Source organism: Schistocerca nitens, chromosome 2 (genome assembly GCF_023898315.1).
Source record: "Schistocerca nitens isolate TAMUIC-IGC-003100 chromosome 2, iqSchNite1.1, whole genome shotgun sequence".
Lineage (NCBI taxonomy): Eukaryota > Metazoa > Arthropoda > Insecta > Orthoptera > Acrididae > Schistocerca > Schistocerca nitens.
Window position 1 is genome coordinate 701,025,801 of NC_064615.1, and position 17,258 is coordinate 701,043,058.

The 17,258-nt window shown below is 39.6% G+C and overlaps 1 protein-coding gene across 1 annotated transcript in view; it reads left to right on the top strand.

Annotated features, from left to right (window-relative positions):
* Positions 1-17,258, top strand: part of LOC126235270 (telomerase reverse transcriptase-like) — a 186,903-nt gene that overhangs the window by 46,120 nt on the left and 123,525 nt on the right. Inside the window, exon 4 of the mRNA XM_049943999.1 lies at positions 9,836-9,954. Within this exon, the coding sequence (XP_049799956.1) occupies positions 9,836-9,954 (119 nt within the window). The remainder of the gene's footprint in view (positions 1-9,835; positions 9,955-17,258) is intronic.

Below are 17,258 nucleotides of genomic sequence, written 5' to 3' on the forward strand. Positions count from 1 at the left end.
TTAGTTGTGGCAGCACCTACCAATATTTTTCAGAATTTCCGCTTACTTTGCACTCGATTCTAAGCCGCAGGCGGTTTTTAGGATTACAAAAACCGGAAAAAAAGTGCGGCTTAGATTCGAGTAAATAAGATAGGTTGTTTTACAGAGATCAGTCCTGTCTGAGGTTCTTCTGTGATGCTCATACCGGTGATTATTTTTTTCGGGACGGGTTGGTAGCCTGTTGCCAACCCGCAACAAGGAGGACCAGGATTTTTCATTCAGGGTTTTCTCCCATAGAAAGATTGGCTTCTCCATGCCTGTAGAGGTTTTTCTACCCTTTTGTAAATATTCCAGGGAATGACAAGAAAAGGAAATGGTGAGGAGAGGTTTGGGATAGGAAAGGGGAGTGATAGCTCATTGTGGGACACACTTTGTCTGGCTCCTCTCCTTTGGTCTGTCTGGCTTGGTTGACCCTGCTGGTAGCTACGCTACTGGCAGCATAGCCCTCCAGATCTGGAGCATGCTAACCTCCTTGCCCGCACAGACAGTGCTACTTTAAAGTGGTGTCCCCTGAGGAGGAATTTGTGCTTATTAACATTTCTAGTTGCAGATTCTTCAGTTTCTATTATATTTTCAATTACTTCACCTGCTCTGTTATGACACTGTGATTTGACATTACATATTTCATGGGTATTATTTACTTCTTAGGGTTCTGTGTCTCGATTGGTAAAAACAGAACCCTTATAGTTTCCAAGGTGATGGAGTCAAAAGAAATAGCCCAAGTCAAATATTTTGATATTCACAAATCACTCATCAAAACTTGTTGGCCTTGAATCAAAGAATTTGGCAACAAGTAAGGTTTTGCAGTGCAACCAAAGGAAAAAAAATCTGAAAACTGTAAATTTGTATTTGTAATTATATCATCCGAATTCTCCCTCTCCCTCTGCCTTTCCCTCTCCCTCTGCCTCTGCCTCTCCCTCTACCTCTGCCTCTGAGGCCTCTCTCTCTCTCTGTTCATCTGTCTGTTAAAGACCCCTTTTTCTCAGGAACTAGTAGACTTAACAAGTTGAAATTATGGTACATCACATACTATGGTCTATAGCCACTTGGCAGTGTAATAAAGGTAAGCTTCTAAGTCAATGCAACTAAAAGCTACAGCCATTGGGCCACATATTTTGATTCTCGCAAACTCACTCATCTAAACTTATAGGGTATTACTCGTTAATCTACAGTGATGAAATTTGGGAAGAAGTAAGGTTTCTTAGTACAAGTTAAGGAAAAAATCCAAAAATTGTTAATTTTTAAGTATGTCACATGAAAAAAATGCTTCTTTTGTCATTTGTTGTTCAACATCAAACTGATATCAGTAGTTCTGCATTAAGGCTGACTGAGTCTCTGTGGTAAAGTCAGACATCAGGCAAGGAATGTCATAATTGCTCGTATGACACAATTCAGAATTTATCCATCATCAGATGTCCAGAAGCAATGACTGCACCTACTTATGCTGTTTCAAGTTGTATTTGGAGGGAAAAAATTACAGACTGGTCCATTGACGTCAAACATCAACAGGTGACAATGGAGGAGATTCTTGATTTCTGGAATGGATGAACTGTGTGTATACATAATTAAATTTATACGGAAGCCTTAGTTTGCAATCCCTACTCACATCTGGCCAATTTTCTCTATTTATTTACATGATTCTAGCATTGAAATGTGTTACATTGTTTTGACAACACTGAGCAGTATTATGTGATTTTTTTCTTACTTGAGCAACACTAAATGTTAGTTCACTAATTTGATCACCATGTTCCTTGATTTTATTTTCGTTGAAGCTAAACCTTTCTAACAATTCCCCTTCTGTTTTCCCCACTGAACTGTTCAGCTGATGAGTTCTGGTGTTTGTCTTTTGATCTTCTGTGTTAAAGATCTCCTTCGTGCCTTTCATTTCAGCCTGAAATTTAGACAGTTCAGTCCTAAATTCCTTCTTTTAATTCCTCACAAGATACGGTCAGCTGATCAAATCGCTCATCAATTTTGTTTGATATATCCTTTCCAGTTTGTCTTAATTCACTATTAGTTTCATCAATCTTCCTACGCAAAATTTCATTAGACTCAGTAATTCTCGTAGTCAAACTCATATTATTCCTATGATTTGCTTTTGACACATGCCTTAGTGTATACATTAAAGTCTGAAGACTACACTCATCTGGTGTTCCATTGCTAACCTCATCATCATTGCTTGATAATTCTGTTGCTTCAATCTTGAATCATCCCCATTTAAATTCCTTTATTGGGTTTTGTGTAATTTATCGAAGCCGACAAACAGTTAATTATTATAATTATATGACCGTGTGCTTAATGGATGAAAGGCTATCGGTTTTTCTGCTGTGATTTCGGGGGTATTTCAACCGAGTGAAAGTTTGTCTATTATTAAGGACCACAAAAGTTGTGATGTACAAACTGTATTGTATTTTCTACGAACACACAAATTCTGAGGCAGTTGCTACCTTCGCCTTACACGTCTAATTACGGTTATATCTTTTTATTGATTGCTGATTTCCAGTACTTCGTCACATGCAATGCTGATGGTTAACATTCACAACAATCCTTACTGCAATCCGTGGTTGTTGCTGGCCGACGCGGTTGACGCGAAACACTTAATTCGGCACTTGTCACTTTTGGTTTCATATCGCTCGCGAATCAGTATGGATGAGGGTCCACCCCACGACGATCAGGGGGACATGCTCATTTGTCATACTTCGGTGAATTTACTCGCCCACCATTCTCTCCAGTACTACTTCTCACTCGACACTCTCCATTGCTACTCCTGCTCGACACTCGTCTCACTGCCTACTGCAGCACTCGACAATCGACTCCTGTCTACTACCTTGGCGTTGGATACTAGCATCTATGCTTGTGGGATCATGGATCCCTTACATCCCCGCCCTAAAAACCTTCTTTGTAGCCACAGGTGAAAAAGAATAATAGGAAAAAATTATCACATAGCATACAAATGAAAATGAGGAACATGAGTTCTGGTCCACATACTGAAAAGTTACGTAATATCACAAATAATACCCTGTTGGCTCCGGTAGCAAACTGCCTCTACAGAAACATTATACAACATCAATATATCTTAATTAACATAGCATGGTAAATATTTTTATAAAACGTATCTTACATTCAATTACCAAAAATCTTCACTTTCAAGGTTTGTATGGTCCGTTAACTACATATTTGTTATAACTTGCTACAGCAAAGACAAGGAAAAAAAAACTAGTTGAATGCCAGCTACACCTTTGGTTGCCGTCCTTTCAGCGGGGTTCCTGCCGTCCATACTACTACCACACTAACTTATAACTCACTTGGCCAATATTCATTAAAGTTAAGGAAGAAATTCACAACTTATTCATTTGAGTCCTTAACACAAGCGAAATTGAATATCAAAACAAAATATAGCATTTACACCTTGACTTATGCAATTATTTTACAATCCCTCCTACCTCTACAAATTGATTCCATAATATTAAATGCTCCATTATTGCACTAAGTATGTCTTACATAACTATTTGCATCACTATAACTAATGTGGTCATCCAATGAAAAATTTTAAACTACTGATCATCTCATTTTGCCAAACATTTACTGCCATCGCTAATGCTCAGATGAGAAATATAATATTTCCTATTATACTTACGTTAATCCAAATCTGCTATATGGATATTTATTATTCATTACACAGTGCCAGAATTCTGCTTCTAAAGCTTGATCTAAGTATAACCATAATTGACTCTGACAGCTAATTGGATACATGAATTACTCATTACTCATAAGTTACACTTTCTGTTTTATCAGCATACCTCAGATCAACATGTATACCTACAAATAACTTGCAAACAGATATTGCTCATGTGCTAAATGACATAATTCAATACTTCAAACATCTCATACTTCATACACTTCATTACACATAACTCCCTCAACTTAACAGCAACTTCGACTGCAAATAAATATATATCTTCTTCAACCTACATCAGTCCTCCATATACTTCAATACTTCAAACATCTCATACTCAATACACATAACTCCCTCAACTTAACAACAACTTCAACTGCAAATAAATATACATCTTCAAACTACATCAACCCTCCATATTCGCTGCAATAACTACATAAAAATACTACTCCAGGCTTGTTGGCCTCTCCGTTCATCATATTTCACATCATTTATTCGAACAACTATCTCCTCATGTATTTGTTTCTTTATATGCCATCCCAATTACAAGCTGATACATTACTTCAATTTTCTTACAACAGTTTGACCCTTTCATGCCTCACAAAACAACTCTGTAAGGTTACACAAACTCTTGTTTGACCAATTAGCTTCCCACCACATTTTATAAACATTAGCTTTCTGATCTGGTTCTGATTTTATTACTTCTGGCACTAATAATTTTGCAATGTACTGACACTAAGCTGATTTTTGACTTATTGATTCTTTGACATCTCATATTACACATCAACAGTAACTACTTATCCTTATTTTAAGTCAACTATAAATCTGCTACATGGTTCCTGACTGAATTACTTGGATGACCACTACCAATTCTAACTATTACACACTAACTTCTTAACCTAAGGATAGAGAAAGATGGTAGAGTAGTGAAACTTGAAATAAGAAATAAAGTCTCACCCAGCTGTGAGTGTACCAGTCGCCACTTGGTATACCAGCAAAAGAGTTGCTGGCTCCCTACACCTAAATTTCTTCAATTCGTACCTCATGATCCCTTCGTCTATCTTCTCCCCTCTCTTAATTCCTGTCATTATCATCATCATCTCTCTCATAATTGTGGTGAAACTGTCGACCATTGCCATGGTTCCTATGTCCATTACCACCACATTTATCTCTGTAATTTGGTGGGCCATTAAACTGACTTTGATGGTAATTATTTCCACATTGGTTCTGATCATGCATCTGGTTGTTTTCCTGTGCACAAATAGTCTCTAATTGCTCCAATACTTCCATTAAAGTATCTTTATCTTTAATCAGGCTTCCAGATAAGTTTTCTTGTATCCTACGACTTAACCTCCTTTTAATTGCTGATATCATTATGTCGTCATTCAATGCCTGCTCCAATGTTTCATTCGACTCCCATAGATGCTCAGCAAATTCTCTCAAGGTGCCTCTCCAGGTATTAAGGGACTTGTGATGCAGTAAATCTTCAAGCGTTGCACACTGGTGACTTTTGGACCAGTATTTCTTTAAAAACTCTTCCTCAAATTGACTGTAGCTGGTAGCTTCTTCTTTCTTCCTAACTCCCCAGGTGAAAGCTTCACCTTCCATTCTGTCTATTGCGAACTGAATATTATCTGCATCTCGTAAGTATGCTGGGAAAACTCCTCGTAGCCACTTAGTAAATATCATTGGATGTAATGCCCCTTTGGGTTTATATTTTTGCCCCATGTTGGTCTGGGCATACCTATTATCAGCATTTACTAGTGTAATGAAGTTGCCCTCCCCTACTGTTAAGGTGGCACTATTTATCTTCCTATTAATTTGTTCAGTTTTAGTTTCTAGCTGTTGGACTCCCTCCTGCAGCTGTTTGATCTCATTTGTGACAATATGTTCCACAGCCTCCTCCAATTTCACTTGCCTGTTTCCCAATTTACCAATATTAACATGGCACTGCTGTTGTATTTGTACCACGTCTTGAATCTGTTGGTTCTGGTGTGCTTCAGCTTCTTGCATTCTCCCTTCCAATTCAGTTTTGACACCCTCAACCTCTTCCTCAGCTTTTCCAATTATCTCCGCCTTCATACTGTTCATTTCCTCTCGGAGTCGATCTACCTTCACCTGGCAAAGCGAAGCTCGTGGCGAATCACGCAGACACAGTCTCGTAGTTCGGTGGTTGGCGACGGGATGGAGCTACTGTTACGTATTTCGTTGATCGAAGGGTGGGTGGCGCAGACGTCGTATACTTCGGGGGTTCGCCACTAGATGTCGAACTCCGCGTCGTTGTTGTTTCTACTTCAACCACTTGGCTCCGCTGTAGTTACCGGTCAGTGTGGTACCTCTCCGCTATCCAAATCCTTGCTGTCGCGGCGTGTGGAACTTCTTCACTGCTTCAGATGCTTTGGTTAGCTGCTGGGTCACGTCATCCAACAATTACGCTAGTCAACACTCGCAAATGCAGTAACAGTTTATGGGTCCACATCAAATTGAGCTATTTATACCATTCAAAAACCAATTTCGGATACAAAGTCACTTGAAAACATGTTCCTGATACTTTCGTAATGGAATTTTGGCTGGTTAACTGGCGATTATGCACAAATGCGCTTTTTCTTAGAGTATGAATTTTACAGTACTTCATGCAGGTTTTCGTGCCCATACTTCATTAACACTGCTTTTGTCACTTGAACTTGTAAAAATAAATTGTTTACTGTTCCTCAGTCACTTTGCATTGTATTGTCTAAATAATGTGCTTCATTCCTGCGATTTCTAATTTCACCATAAATGTTATATTACACTGTTTCTAGTTGGAATACTGTAATTTTAATCACAGTAACAACACTACCGGATTGCTCCTGCACTAAAATTGTTCGATAATTGCAAATGTCATTCCACTGAAACGAAAAATTGAGGTCAATGAACCATTGTTCAGTTCCGAAGATTGCAACTGTCCTTTATTGGGTTTTGAATAATTTATCGAAGCCGACAAACAGTTAATTATTATAATTATATGACCGTGTGCTTAATGGATGAAAGGCTATCGGTTTTTCTGCTGTGGTTTCGGGGGTATTTCAACCGAGTGCAGCTGTTTTGCAACTGAATAGTGGAATGACTGAAAGTTTGTCTAAAGGACCACAAAGGTTGCGATGTACAAACTGTATTGTATTTTCTACGAACACACAAATTCTGAGGCAGTTGCTACCTTCACCTTACACGTCTAATTACAGTTATATCTTTTTATTGATTGCTGATTTCCAGTACTTCGTCACACACAATGCTGATGGTTAACATTCACAACAAGCCTTACTGCAATCCATGGTTGTTGCTGGCCGACGCGGTTGACGCGAAACACTTAATTCGGCCCTTGTCACTTTTGGTTTCATATCATTCGCGAATCAGTATGGATGAGGGTCCACCCCACGCCGATCAGGGGGATGCGCTCATTTGTCATAATTCGGTGAATTTACTCGCCCACCATTCTCTCCAGTACTACTTCTCACTCGACACTCTCCATTACTACTTCTGCTCGACACTCGTCTCACTGCCTACTGCAGCACTCGTCAATCGACTCCTGTCTGCTACCTTGGCGTTGTATACTAGCATCTATGCTTGTGGGATCACGAATCCCTTACAATCTGAATTACACAGCAATCAGTTTCTTGTTCCCCTATTACTCCAACAGTATCATGATGTGCTTCATCATGATATTTATTCGATGGTAGTGAATTACAATCATTATTACTGATTAGCTCATCAGTATTGTTTTCAACACTGTGAACATCTGCCTAGATAGTGATCTCATTCCCCCCATTAACATTAACTAATTCTTCTAGAGGTTGAAAATCTGTTTCAGTTGTAAATTTCTTTTATGATCACAACCAGTTTTGGGCTCTCATAAGCCCATCCTTAGGTGTTGCAACTGTGCTGTGGCCCCCGAGCGCTGCGGTGGATGGAGTGCCACGGTGGACATGTACTAAGTGCAGTGTGCTACCTATGAGTGCAGAACTTCCTGTTCTGTGCTCATAGGTAGCACACCACGCCTAGTACATGGCGCTTAGGGGCCACAGCACAGTTGTGTCACCTGAGGATGGGCTTATGAGAGCCCAAAACCGGTCGTAATAACTAAAGAAATTTACAACTGAAGCTGATTTTCAACCTCTAATAATATGCTCAGTTGCAGAGGTTCTTCCAATAGGATTGTTTGTATTAACTAATTCATTATTATTCTCTCCATTACTGTTAACATTACCGAGCGAGGTGGCGCAGTGGCTAGCACACTGGACTCGCATTCAGGAGGACGGCGGGTCAATCACGTGTCCGGCTATCCTGAATTAGGTTTTCCGTGATTTCCCTAAATCGCTCCAGGTAAATGCCGGGATGGTTCCTTTGAAAGGGCACGGCCGACTTCCTTCCCCTTCCTTTCCTAATCCTATGAGACCGATGACCTCACTGTCTGGTCTCTTCGCCCAAACAACACAACAAAACACACACACACACTATTAACATTCATTATTCATATTTACTTAAGCAGAAGCTGTGTTGCTCTATTACTGTCTCACAAAGTGAAACAGTTGTAAAATGCAAAACTCCTATGTTAATATTCCTTAAAATTATAATAAAAGTGCCTTTCTCTAATAGTAGTGTAAGCACAACTTAGAATAATAATTGCAAAATCAAGCATCGCCTCCATGACCTCACAGACTTGAGTCCATGTGCACTGAAAACCACAACCCTGGTGAGATCCCTGCCAGACACTTGTAACCGTTGCCACCAATGTTCGGACATGCTGTCTCTGCTGCCGCTCTGCATGGACATGCCCTGTTTACTAGGCAGTTGCATTACCCACTGCGCCAACTGGACACAGTGTTTATGTTTGAAAGAACAGACGCCTTGCTTTCATATAACTGTTTCATCTCGATGGCCAATGAATCCACAACTTTGAGTGCAGTCATTTGACCTCCAGTGGGAATCTTCAGATCAGCGAGCATGTAGGACATGGACAGAGACTGCGGATAGGTGGCTGTAGGTGGGAGTGTGAGGTGGTTGGGAAGCGTGCCATGATAGTCTGTGCCTTTGCAATAAACACTGTGTCCAGATGTCGCAGTGGTTAACGCAACTGTCCAGTGAGCAGATCCCGGGTTCGAGCCTTGGTCTGGCACACATTTTCACTCATTGCTGCCAATACCACATGAAGTCCTGATGCAGCTGATATCATCAGTTCTTTCCTTTTCCTTTCCCCGCCCTCCACCTTAAATTTACATAATATGTATCACCCCTGCAGATTCTGTGTTGTGTATGTTCTTTGTCAATGAGCAGTGGGCCATTGCAGTCAAGGAAAATGTTCATTGTGGCATTCCCAGAGTTGGTGTGCACAGCTTTGGATTTTTTCAGTGGTGGTGGTCCATATGCTTCCATTGTTGGCTCTGTCACTTGTTATCTGGCTCAATATGATGTCACATTTCATCTCCCACAACAGTATGGGACAAAAATGATATTCTGCATCATGATATCATTACAGGTGCTGTGGTGATGTCAATATTCTATTCAACTCCTGCTCCTCCACCAGGCTGAGGGAAACCACCCATTGCACACAGATTTTCCAGAACTTCAGATGCTCTGTCATGATGCTGTGTGCAGTACCATCACTGATTCCCAACCTGAACTGAATGTCTTCCACCATCTATCGGTGGTCATTTCTGATGGCAACATCAACCACAGCAGAGACTGAAGTGGTATTGACATGATGAGCTTGTCATGGCTGACTGCTGTCTTTCAGTGACACCCAACCTTATTTAAATCCTTGCTGTTCATCCTCCATTGTGAAACTCGATGCAAATACAAGTGGCTGACCTCACACAAAGCACATCTAATAGAAAACGGTGTGGCAGTGAACGTTCATACTGTTCCTTCCTGATTGCCTATAGAGGGCACTTCTACACAAACACTTCACCTGCTTGTGTTGTGAGCATCCCTTCCATGCCCATTATATAGCCTGCATGTTTTCGTTTTATTGCCCCTTACATAATAGCTTAATCATAAAACTCAGTATATCTAAAGTGCCTGTATATTTCTGCAGTTCTATGCTGTGCCCTTGTTAAATGGTTAATTAACTCTTTACTCCAACAGATGGTGTTTTACGAAAAGTGACTGGAAGAGTATTGGGGCAGAAACCACAGGATTGGTTTGCTAATATTCCATACAGAAGACAATGTAGGTGGTCTGCATATTGGATAAGTACAGTGGAGGTCAGTTTCCTGGATGGTATACATTTCTCAAATATATTAATAAACATTGTTGCACCATGAGAATTCTTTGTTTGTAATCTCAGCTGACTTTTTGATTTGACATGAAAACAAGCCCCATCATCGAGACACTATAGTCAGTACTTATGTGATTCATGAACATTTATTTCATTAATGTAGAAAGAAACTTAGGCCATTATTTTGTTCTGTTATTGCCATCTATTATACATGAAGCCAAAATTTGTGGCTGGAGTTAGTGTAAAATAGAAATTTTGAGAATCTGTAGCAATAATATATAAATAACAGAAAACATACACATGAAAAACTTGTATTTCCTGGAAATATGTGCCTTTTTATATATATATATCAGAAGGAACACAGTAGAAGAATAAAAAATTGAAGTGTTAAACTTTTTCCACAAAGCAGTAAGAAGGTGGGAGGATAAAAAGTAGATAATTCTGTAACAGATGGTAAAGGAAAGCACTGAGAGCCATTTGCATAAATGGGAGAAGTAAAGATGAAGATTGCAGAAGAGGACGGTATACAGGGAGCCTCAAACATCTGACCCTTACATTGTCCAGACGGTAGAGGATCATAAAGGTTCAGTCAAAGAGCAGGCCGCCTGTGTGAGTAGAATACACTGTTGCCCATCTGGGTCAACCATGGTTAAACAGTGCCCAGGAAGGGCTCGGCAATCCCATTGTTGAATGGCACTTGTTAAGAGTGGATCAGCTGACTGTCATACAGAAAACATAAATAGCAGTTCTGATGTCTCTCTTTGAGGAAGCAGGGAAATAATCATTTTAACAGTAAATGAGAAGACTGATGAATTTCACCATCTTTGCAAGGAACTGTGGTTTTGTGTAGACCATTTCTTCAGTTATTTTCTTATGCCTCATGAACAATTCATAACATTACACCAGCTCACTGAACTGAAAATTATGTCTAACTCTGGTTGTGCCTTGTTAATCATCTATTCAAGAAAGAGAAAAGGAAAATAGATATCTGAGAATTTTATTAATTGATAATCCAGAATTATGAGGGCATGCTGAGAAATTTTTATGTGAAAACTTTTAAAGATTTTTCAATAAAAGGAACTTTATTAACATTCTGCATCTTTATTCTTCATGTCTACATATTTACTTTCAACATAGCCACCTTAGGGACAAACACATTTTTCCCAACGATAGACCAGATTGTTGATACAGTCACTGTAGAATGTTTGTCTTTGTTGACAAAGTCACCTCACCTCTGCTTGCATGCCTCATCACTATCAAAGTGAAGTCCTCGTAGGTGTTCTTTAAGTCTTGGGAACAGATGAAAATCATTGGGGCCAGGTCAGGACCGTATGGAAGATGATCAGTGACAGTGAATTCAAGGCATTGGATTGTTGCAGATGCAGCACTTGGGTGTGGTCTGGCATTGTCATTCTGAAGGAGCGGGTGCTCCATGATTGGACAAATGCTTCCTGCAGTTAGAAACTCGATTACAGCATGCTGTGTTTCACGCAGTGACATAGTTATATTGCACACCGTCATGTTACACACATCAGTTCGGAACCCTGTAGTAGCAGAGGATTGCAACTTGCATCAGTGAAGCGACGAAGTCTACCGATCAATATACATGACATGTAATACATCAGTTGATGTTGAGAGCAGAATAAAACATTATGAGGTATTACTTTTCATCACACCCTCGTGTATTATGTTATTACTATGTACTGTGCATAGGAATAATTGTGATATGTAATTGTCAGCTCTAATTCATGCAACCATTTATTGTAGAAACAGGACTACATTTTACAATAATATTGATGAGATGGTATAAATAATAAAAATGCACATTTATTTATAAATATATGTAATAAATTAATACCTGTTTAATTCAGACCTGCACCTATTACTTTCCATGCTGCTGCTGCTGCATATTTTGAGTCATTTTTGTATTTGGTTTGGAGTGTATCACACAAAAATACATTTGTATGCCCCAAATCAATTAATCTTTAGATTTATTCTGACATTTATCCCACTTATTCTCAGCAGTCCTGGTATAAAATTACAATCTGCTTTCTGTAAGCAAGAGTGTTCTAGTGCAAGCAGTCGCCATTAGTTTCACTGGAATGATCACATAGCATGTAGCAGAAAGACCGGAGTGAGCTCCAGCGGCTGCCATCATGGTCTCCCATCCCGTTTGACTGAGACATAAGCTGCTGCCTGCAGTCTATAGAGTACAGTAATAAAATTTTGCTGAGATCTGCAGTGACTGTAACATTCCCAATTCCCAAGTAAAGAATGAAGATTTAGTGAAAAATGCATCATAACAAACTAATGATAATAACAGCAAGTATCAACTTCACTGTGAGGATGATGTATGCATTGAACTTTGCTTGATGAATTAATGAGCAAGTAGAAAGTGTTCCTTTATTACACACATCGAAAAATGTTTTGCATCATCCCGGTTCCCAGAACTCTTGAGGATAGATGTTGATTGTGGATATTCTATAACAGACACAGTTCCTTTGACTGTTCAGAGATGTCACTAAACCCACTCAAAGATGTAAACAACCATGCACGAGCAGCGCCTATTAGATGAAGGAGGTGTGACAGCCGATCAGTTCCAGTCATTCCACCAGGAAAGTGGTACACAGCGTGTGTTGTCTGTAGTTCAACCATGCCTAGATGGTCAATAACGCGGTTCAACTGCGGCTGCATTGTTACCTTGTACCAGGAAGGACTCTCAATAAGGGAAGTGTCCAGGTGTCTCGGAGTGAACCAAAGTGACGTTGTTCTGACATGGAGGAGATACAGAGAGACAGGAACTGTCTATGACATGCCTCGCTCAGGCAGCCCAATGGCTACTATTGCAGTGGATGACCACTACCTATGGATTATGGATCAGAGGACGCCTGACAGCAATGCCACCATGTTGAATAATGCTTTTCGTGCAGCCACAGGACGTCGTGTTATGACTCAAACTGTGCACAATAGGCTGCATGACGTGCAACTTCACTCCTGATGTCCATGGCGAGGTCCGTCTTTGCAACCATGACACCATGCACTATGGTACAGATGGGCCCAACAACAAGCCGAATGGACTGCTCACGATTGGCATCAAGTTCTCTTCACGGATGAGTGTCGCATATGCCTTCAACCAGCAATCGCCGGAGACGTGTTTGGAGGCAACCCAGTCAGGCTGAATGCTTTAGACACACTGTCCAACGAGTGCAGCAAGACGGAGGTTCCCTGCTGTTTTGGAGTGGCATTATGTGGGGCCGAAGTATGCTGCTGGTGGCCATGGAAGGCGCAGTAATGGTTGTACGATATGTGAATGCCATCCACTGACCGATAGTGCAACCATATCAGCAGCATATTGGTGAGGCATTCGTCTTCATGGACGACAATTAATGCTCCCATCGTGCACATCTTGTGAATGACTTCCTTCAGGATAATGACATTGCATGACTTGAGTGGCCAGCATGTTCTCCAGACATAAACCCTTTTGAACATGCCTGGGATAGATTGAAAAGGGCTGTTTGTGGACAACGAGACCCACCAACCACTCTGAGGGATCTGCTGAATTGCCATTGAGGAGTGGGACAATCTGGACCAACAGTGTCTTAATGAACTTGTGGATGGTATGCCACAATGAATACGGGCATGCATCAATGCAAGAGGACGTGCTACTGGGTATTAGAAGTACTGGTGTTTACAGCAATCTGGACCACCACATCTAGAGGTCTCGCTGTATGGTGGTACAACATGCAGTGTGTGGTTTTCATGAACAATAAAAAGGGTGGGAATGATGTTAATGTTGATCTCTATTCCAATTTTCTGTACAGGTTCCGGAACTCTTGGAACCAAGTTGATGCAAAACTTTTTTTGATGTGTGTATTATTATTAATATTATTTCTCTTTCCTGTCTCAGACGTTATGTCTGGTTAATAATGGAAAGTGACGCGGACCTTGATCAAGCGTGACTTCCTTTTAACTGTACGGTATATGTTACGTTGCATTTAGGAACTTTCGGGTAATTGAACATGTATCAATAATTACAGATTTCTGTAGTTGTATATATATGTTTGGATGTAGCTGTATTGCGTTGATGTACTGGTGGATATTGTGTGGTATGACTCCCGTAGTTGATAGTATAACTGGTATGATGTCAACTTTATCCTGATGCCACATGTCTTTGACTTCCTCAGCCAGTTGGATGTATTTTTCAATTTTTTCTCCTGTTTTCTTCTGTATATTTGTTGTATTGGGTATGGATATTTCGATTAGTTGTGTTAATTTCTTCTTTTTATTGGTGAGTATGATGTCAGGTTTGTTATGTGGTGTTGTTTTATCTGTTATAATGGTTCTGTTCCAGTATAATTTGTATTCATCATTCTCCAGACATTTTGTGGTGCATACTTGTATGTGGGAACGTGTTGTTTTATTAGTTTATGTTGTATGGCAAGTTGTTGATGTATTATTTTTGCTACATTGTCATGTCTTCTGGTGTATTCTGTATTTGCTAATATTGTACATCCGCTTGTGATATCATTTACTGTTTCTGTTTGTTGTTTGCAAAGTCTGCATTTATCTGTTGTGGTATTGGGATCTTTAATAATATGCTTGCTGTAATATCTGGTGTTTATTGTTTGATCCTGTATTGCAATCATGAATCCTTCCGTCTCACTGTATATATTGCCTTTTCTTAGCCATGTGTTGGATGCGTCTTGATCGATGTGTGGCTGTGTTAGATGATACGGGTGCTTGCCATGTAGTGTTTTCTTTTTCCAATTTACTTTCTTCGTATCTGTTGATGTTATGTGATCTAAAGGGTTGTAGAAAAGGTTATGAAATTGGAGTGGTGTAGCCGATGTATTTATATAAGTGATTGCTTTGTGTATTTTGCTAGTTTCTGCTCGTTCTAGAAAGAATTTTCTTAAATTGTCTACCTGTCCATAATGTAGGTTTTTTATGTCGATAAATCCCCTTCCTCCTTCCTTTCTGCTTAATGTGAATCTTTCTGTTGCTGAATGTATGTGATGTATTCTATATTTGTGGCATTGTGATCGTGTAAGTGTATTGAGTGCTTCTAGGTCTGTGTTACTCCATTTCACTACTCCAAATGAGTAGGTCAATATTGGTATAGCGTAAGTATTTATAGCTTTTGTCTTGTTTCTTGCTGTCAATTCTGTTTTCAGTATTTTTGTTAGTCTTTGTCTATATTTTTCTTTTAGTTCTTCTTTGATATTTGTATTATCTATTCCTATTTTTTCTCTGTATCCTAGATATTTGTTGGCATCTGTTTTTTCCATCACTTCTATGCAGTTGCTGTGGTTATCCAATATGTAATCTTCTTGTTTAGTGTGTTTTCCCTTGACTATGCTATTTTTCTTACATTTGTCTGTTCCAAAAGCCATATTTATATCATTGCTGAATACTTCTGTTATCTTTAGTAATTGGTTGAGTTGTTGATTTGTTGCTGCCAGTAGTTGTAGGTCATCCATGTATAGCAAATGTGTGATTTTGTGTTGGTATGTTCCAGTAATATTGTATCCATAATTTGTATTATTAAGCATGTTGGATAGTGGGTTCAGAGCAAGGCAGAACCAGAAAGGACTTAATGAGTCTCCTTGGTATATTCCACGCTTAATCTGTATTGGCTGTGATGTGATATTATTTGAATTTGTTTGGATATTAAGTGTGGTTTTCCAGTTTTTCATTACTATGTTTAGGAACTGTATCAATTTAGGATCTACTTTGTATATTTCCAATATTTGTAGTAACCATGAGTGGGGTACACTATCAAAAGCTTTTTGGTAATCAATGTATGCGTAGTGTAGCGACCTTTGTTTAGTTTTAGCTTGATATGTCACCTCTGCATCTATTATCAGTTGCTCTTTACATCCTCGTGCTCCTTTGCAACATTTCTGTGTAATTACTGAAGTTAATATTTTGTATATTGTTGGTAGGCATGTTATGGGGCGATACTTAGCTGGGTTTGCTGTGTCTGCTTGATCTTTAGGTTTCAGATAAGTTATTCCATGTGTAAGTGTATCAGGGAATGTGTATGGGCCTGCAATGTAACTGTTAAATAATTTATATCTAAAAACAAAGATGATGTGACTTACCAAACGAAAGCGCTGGCAGGTCGATAGACACACAAACATACACACAAAATTCAAGCTTTTGCAACCAACGGTTGCTTCTTCAGGAAAGAGGGAAGGAGAGGGAAAGAAGAAAGGATGTGGGTTTTAAGGGAGAGGGTAAGGAGTCATTCCAATCCTGGGAGCGGAATGACTTACCTTAGGGGGAAAAAGGACAGGTATACACTTGCACACACACCCATATTCAACCTCACATACACAGACACTTGTCTGCTTGTGTCTGTGTATGTGCGGTTGGATATGGGTGGGTGTGTGCGAGTGTATACCTGTCCTTTTTTCTGCTTGTGTCTGTGTATGTGCGGTTGGATATGGGTGTGTGTGTGCGAGTGTATACCTGTCCTTTTTTCCCCCAAAGGTAAGTCTTTCCGCTCCCGGGATTGGAATGACTCGTTACCTTCTCCCTTAAAACCCACATCCTTTCTTCTTTCCCTCTCCTTCCCTCTTTCCTGAAGAAGCAACCGTTGGTTGCGAAAGCTTGAATTTTGTGTGTATGTTTGTGTTTGTTTGTGTGTCTATCGACCTGCCAGTGCTTTCGTTTGGTAAGTCACATCATCTTTGTTTTTAGATATATTTTTCCCACGTGGAATGTTTCCCTCTGTTATATCTATGTTAAATAATGTAGTTAGATGTGAATGTGTTGAGGTGAACTTCTTTAGCCAGAAATTTGCTATTTTATCTTTTCCAGGGGCTTTCCAATTGTGTGTAGAATTAATTGCTCGGGTGACTTCATGTTACAATATTAGCACTTCAGGCATTTGTGGTATCATCTTGTATGTGTCTGTTTCTGTTTGTATCCACCATGCATGCCTGTTATGTTGTACCGGGTTTGGCCATATGTTGCTCCAGAAGTGTTCCATGTCTGTTATGTTTGGTGGATTGTCTATTTTAATGTGTATGTTATCTATTGTCTGGTAAAATTTCTTTTGGTTTGTGTTGAATGTTTGGTTTTGTTTCCTTCTGTTTTCACTTTTTTTGTATCTACTAAGTCATTTGGCCAATGCCTGTAATTTCTGCTCTCTCGCTTCTTGTTGTGAGATTTTACCTAAACTTTTTCGTTTTTTGTCTGATATTTCATTTCTTATAAATTGTGTTAGCTGTCCGATGTCTTTTCTCAGTTTTTCTATTCTGATCTGTAGCCTGTGTTGCCATG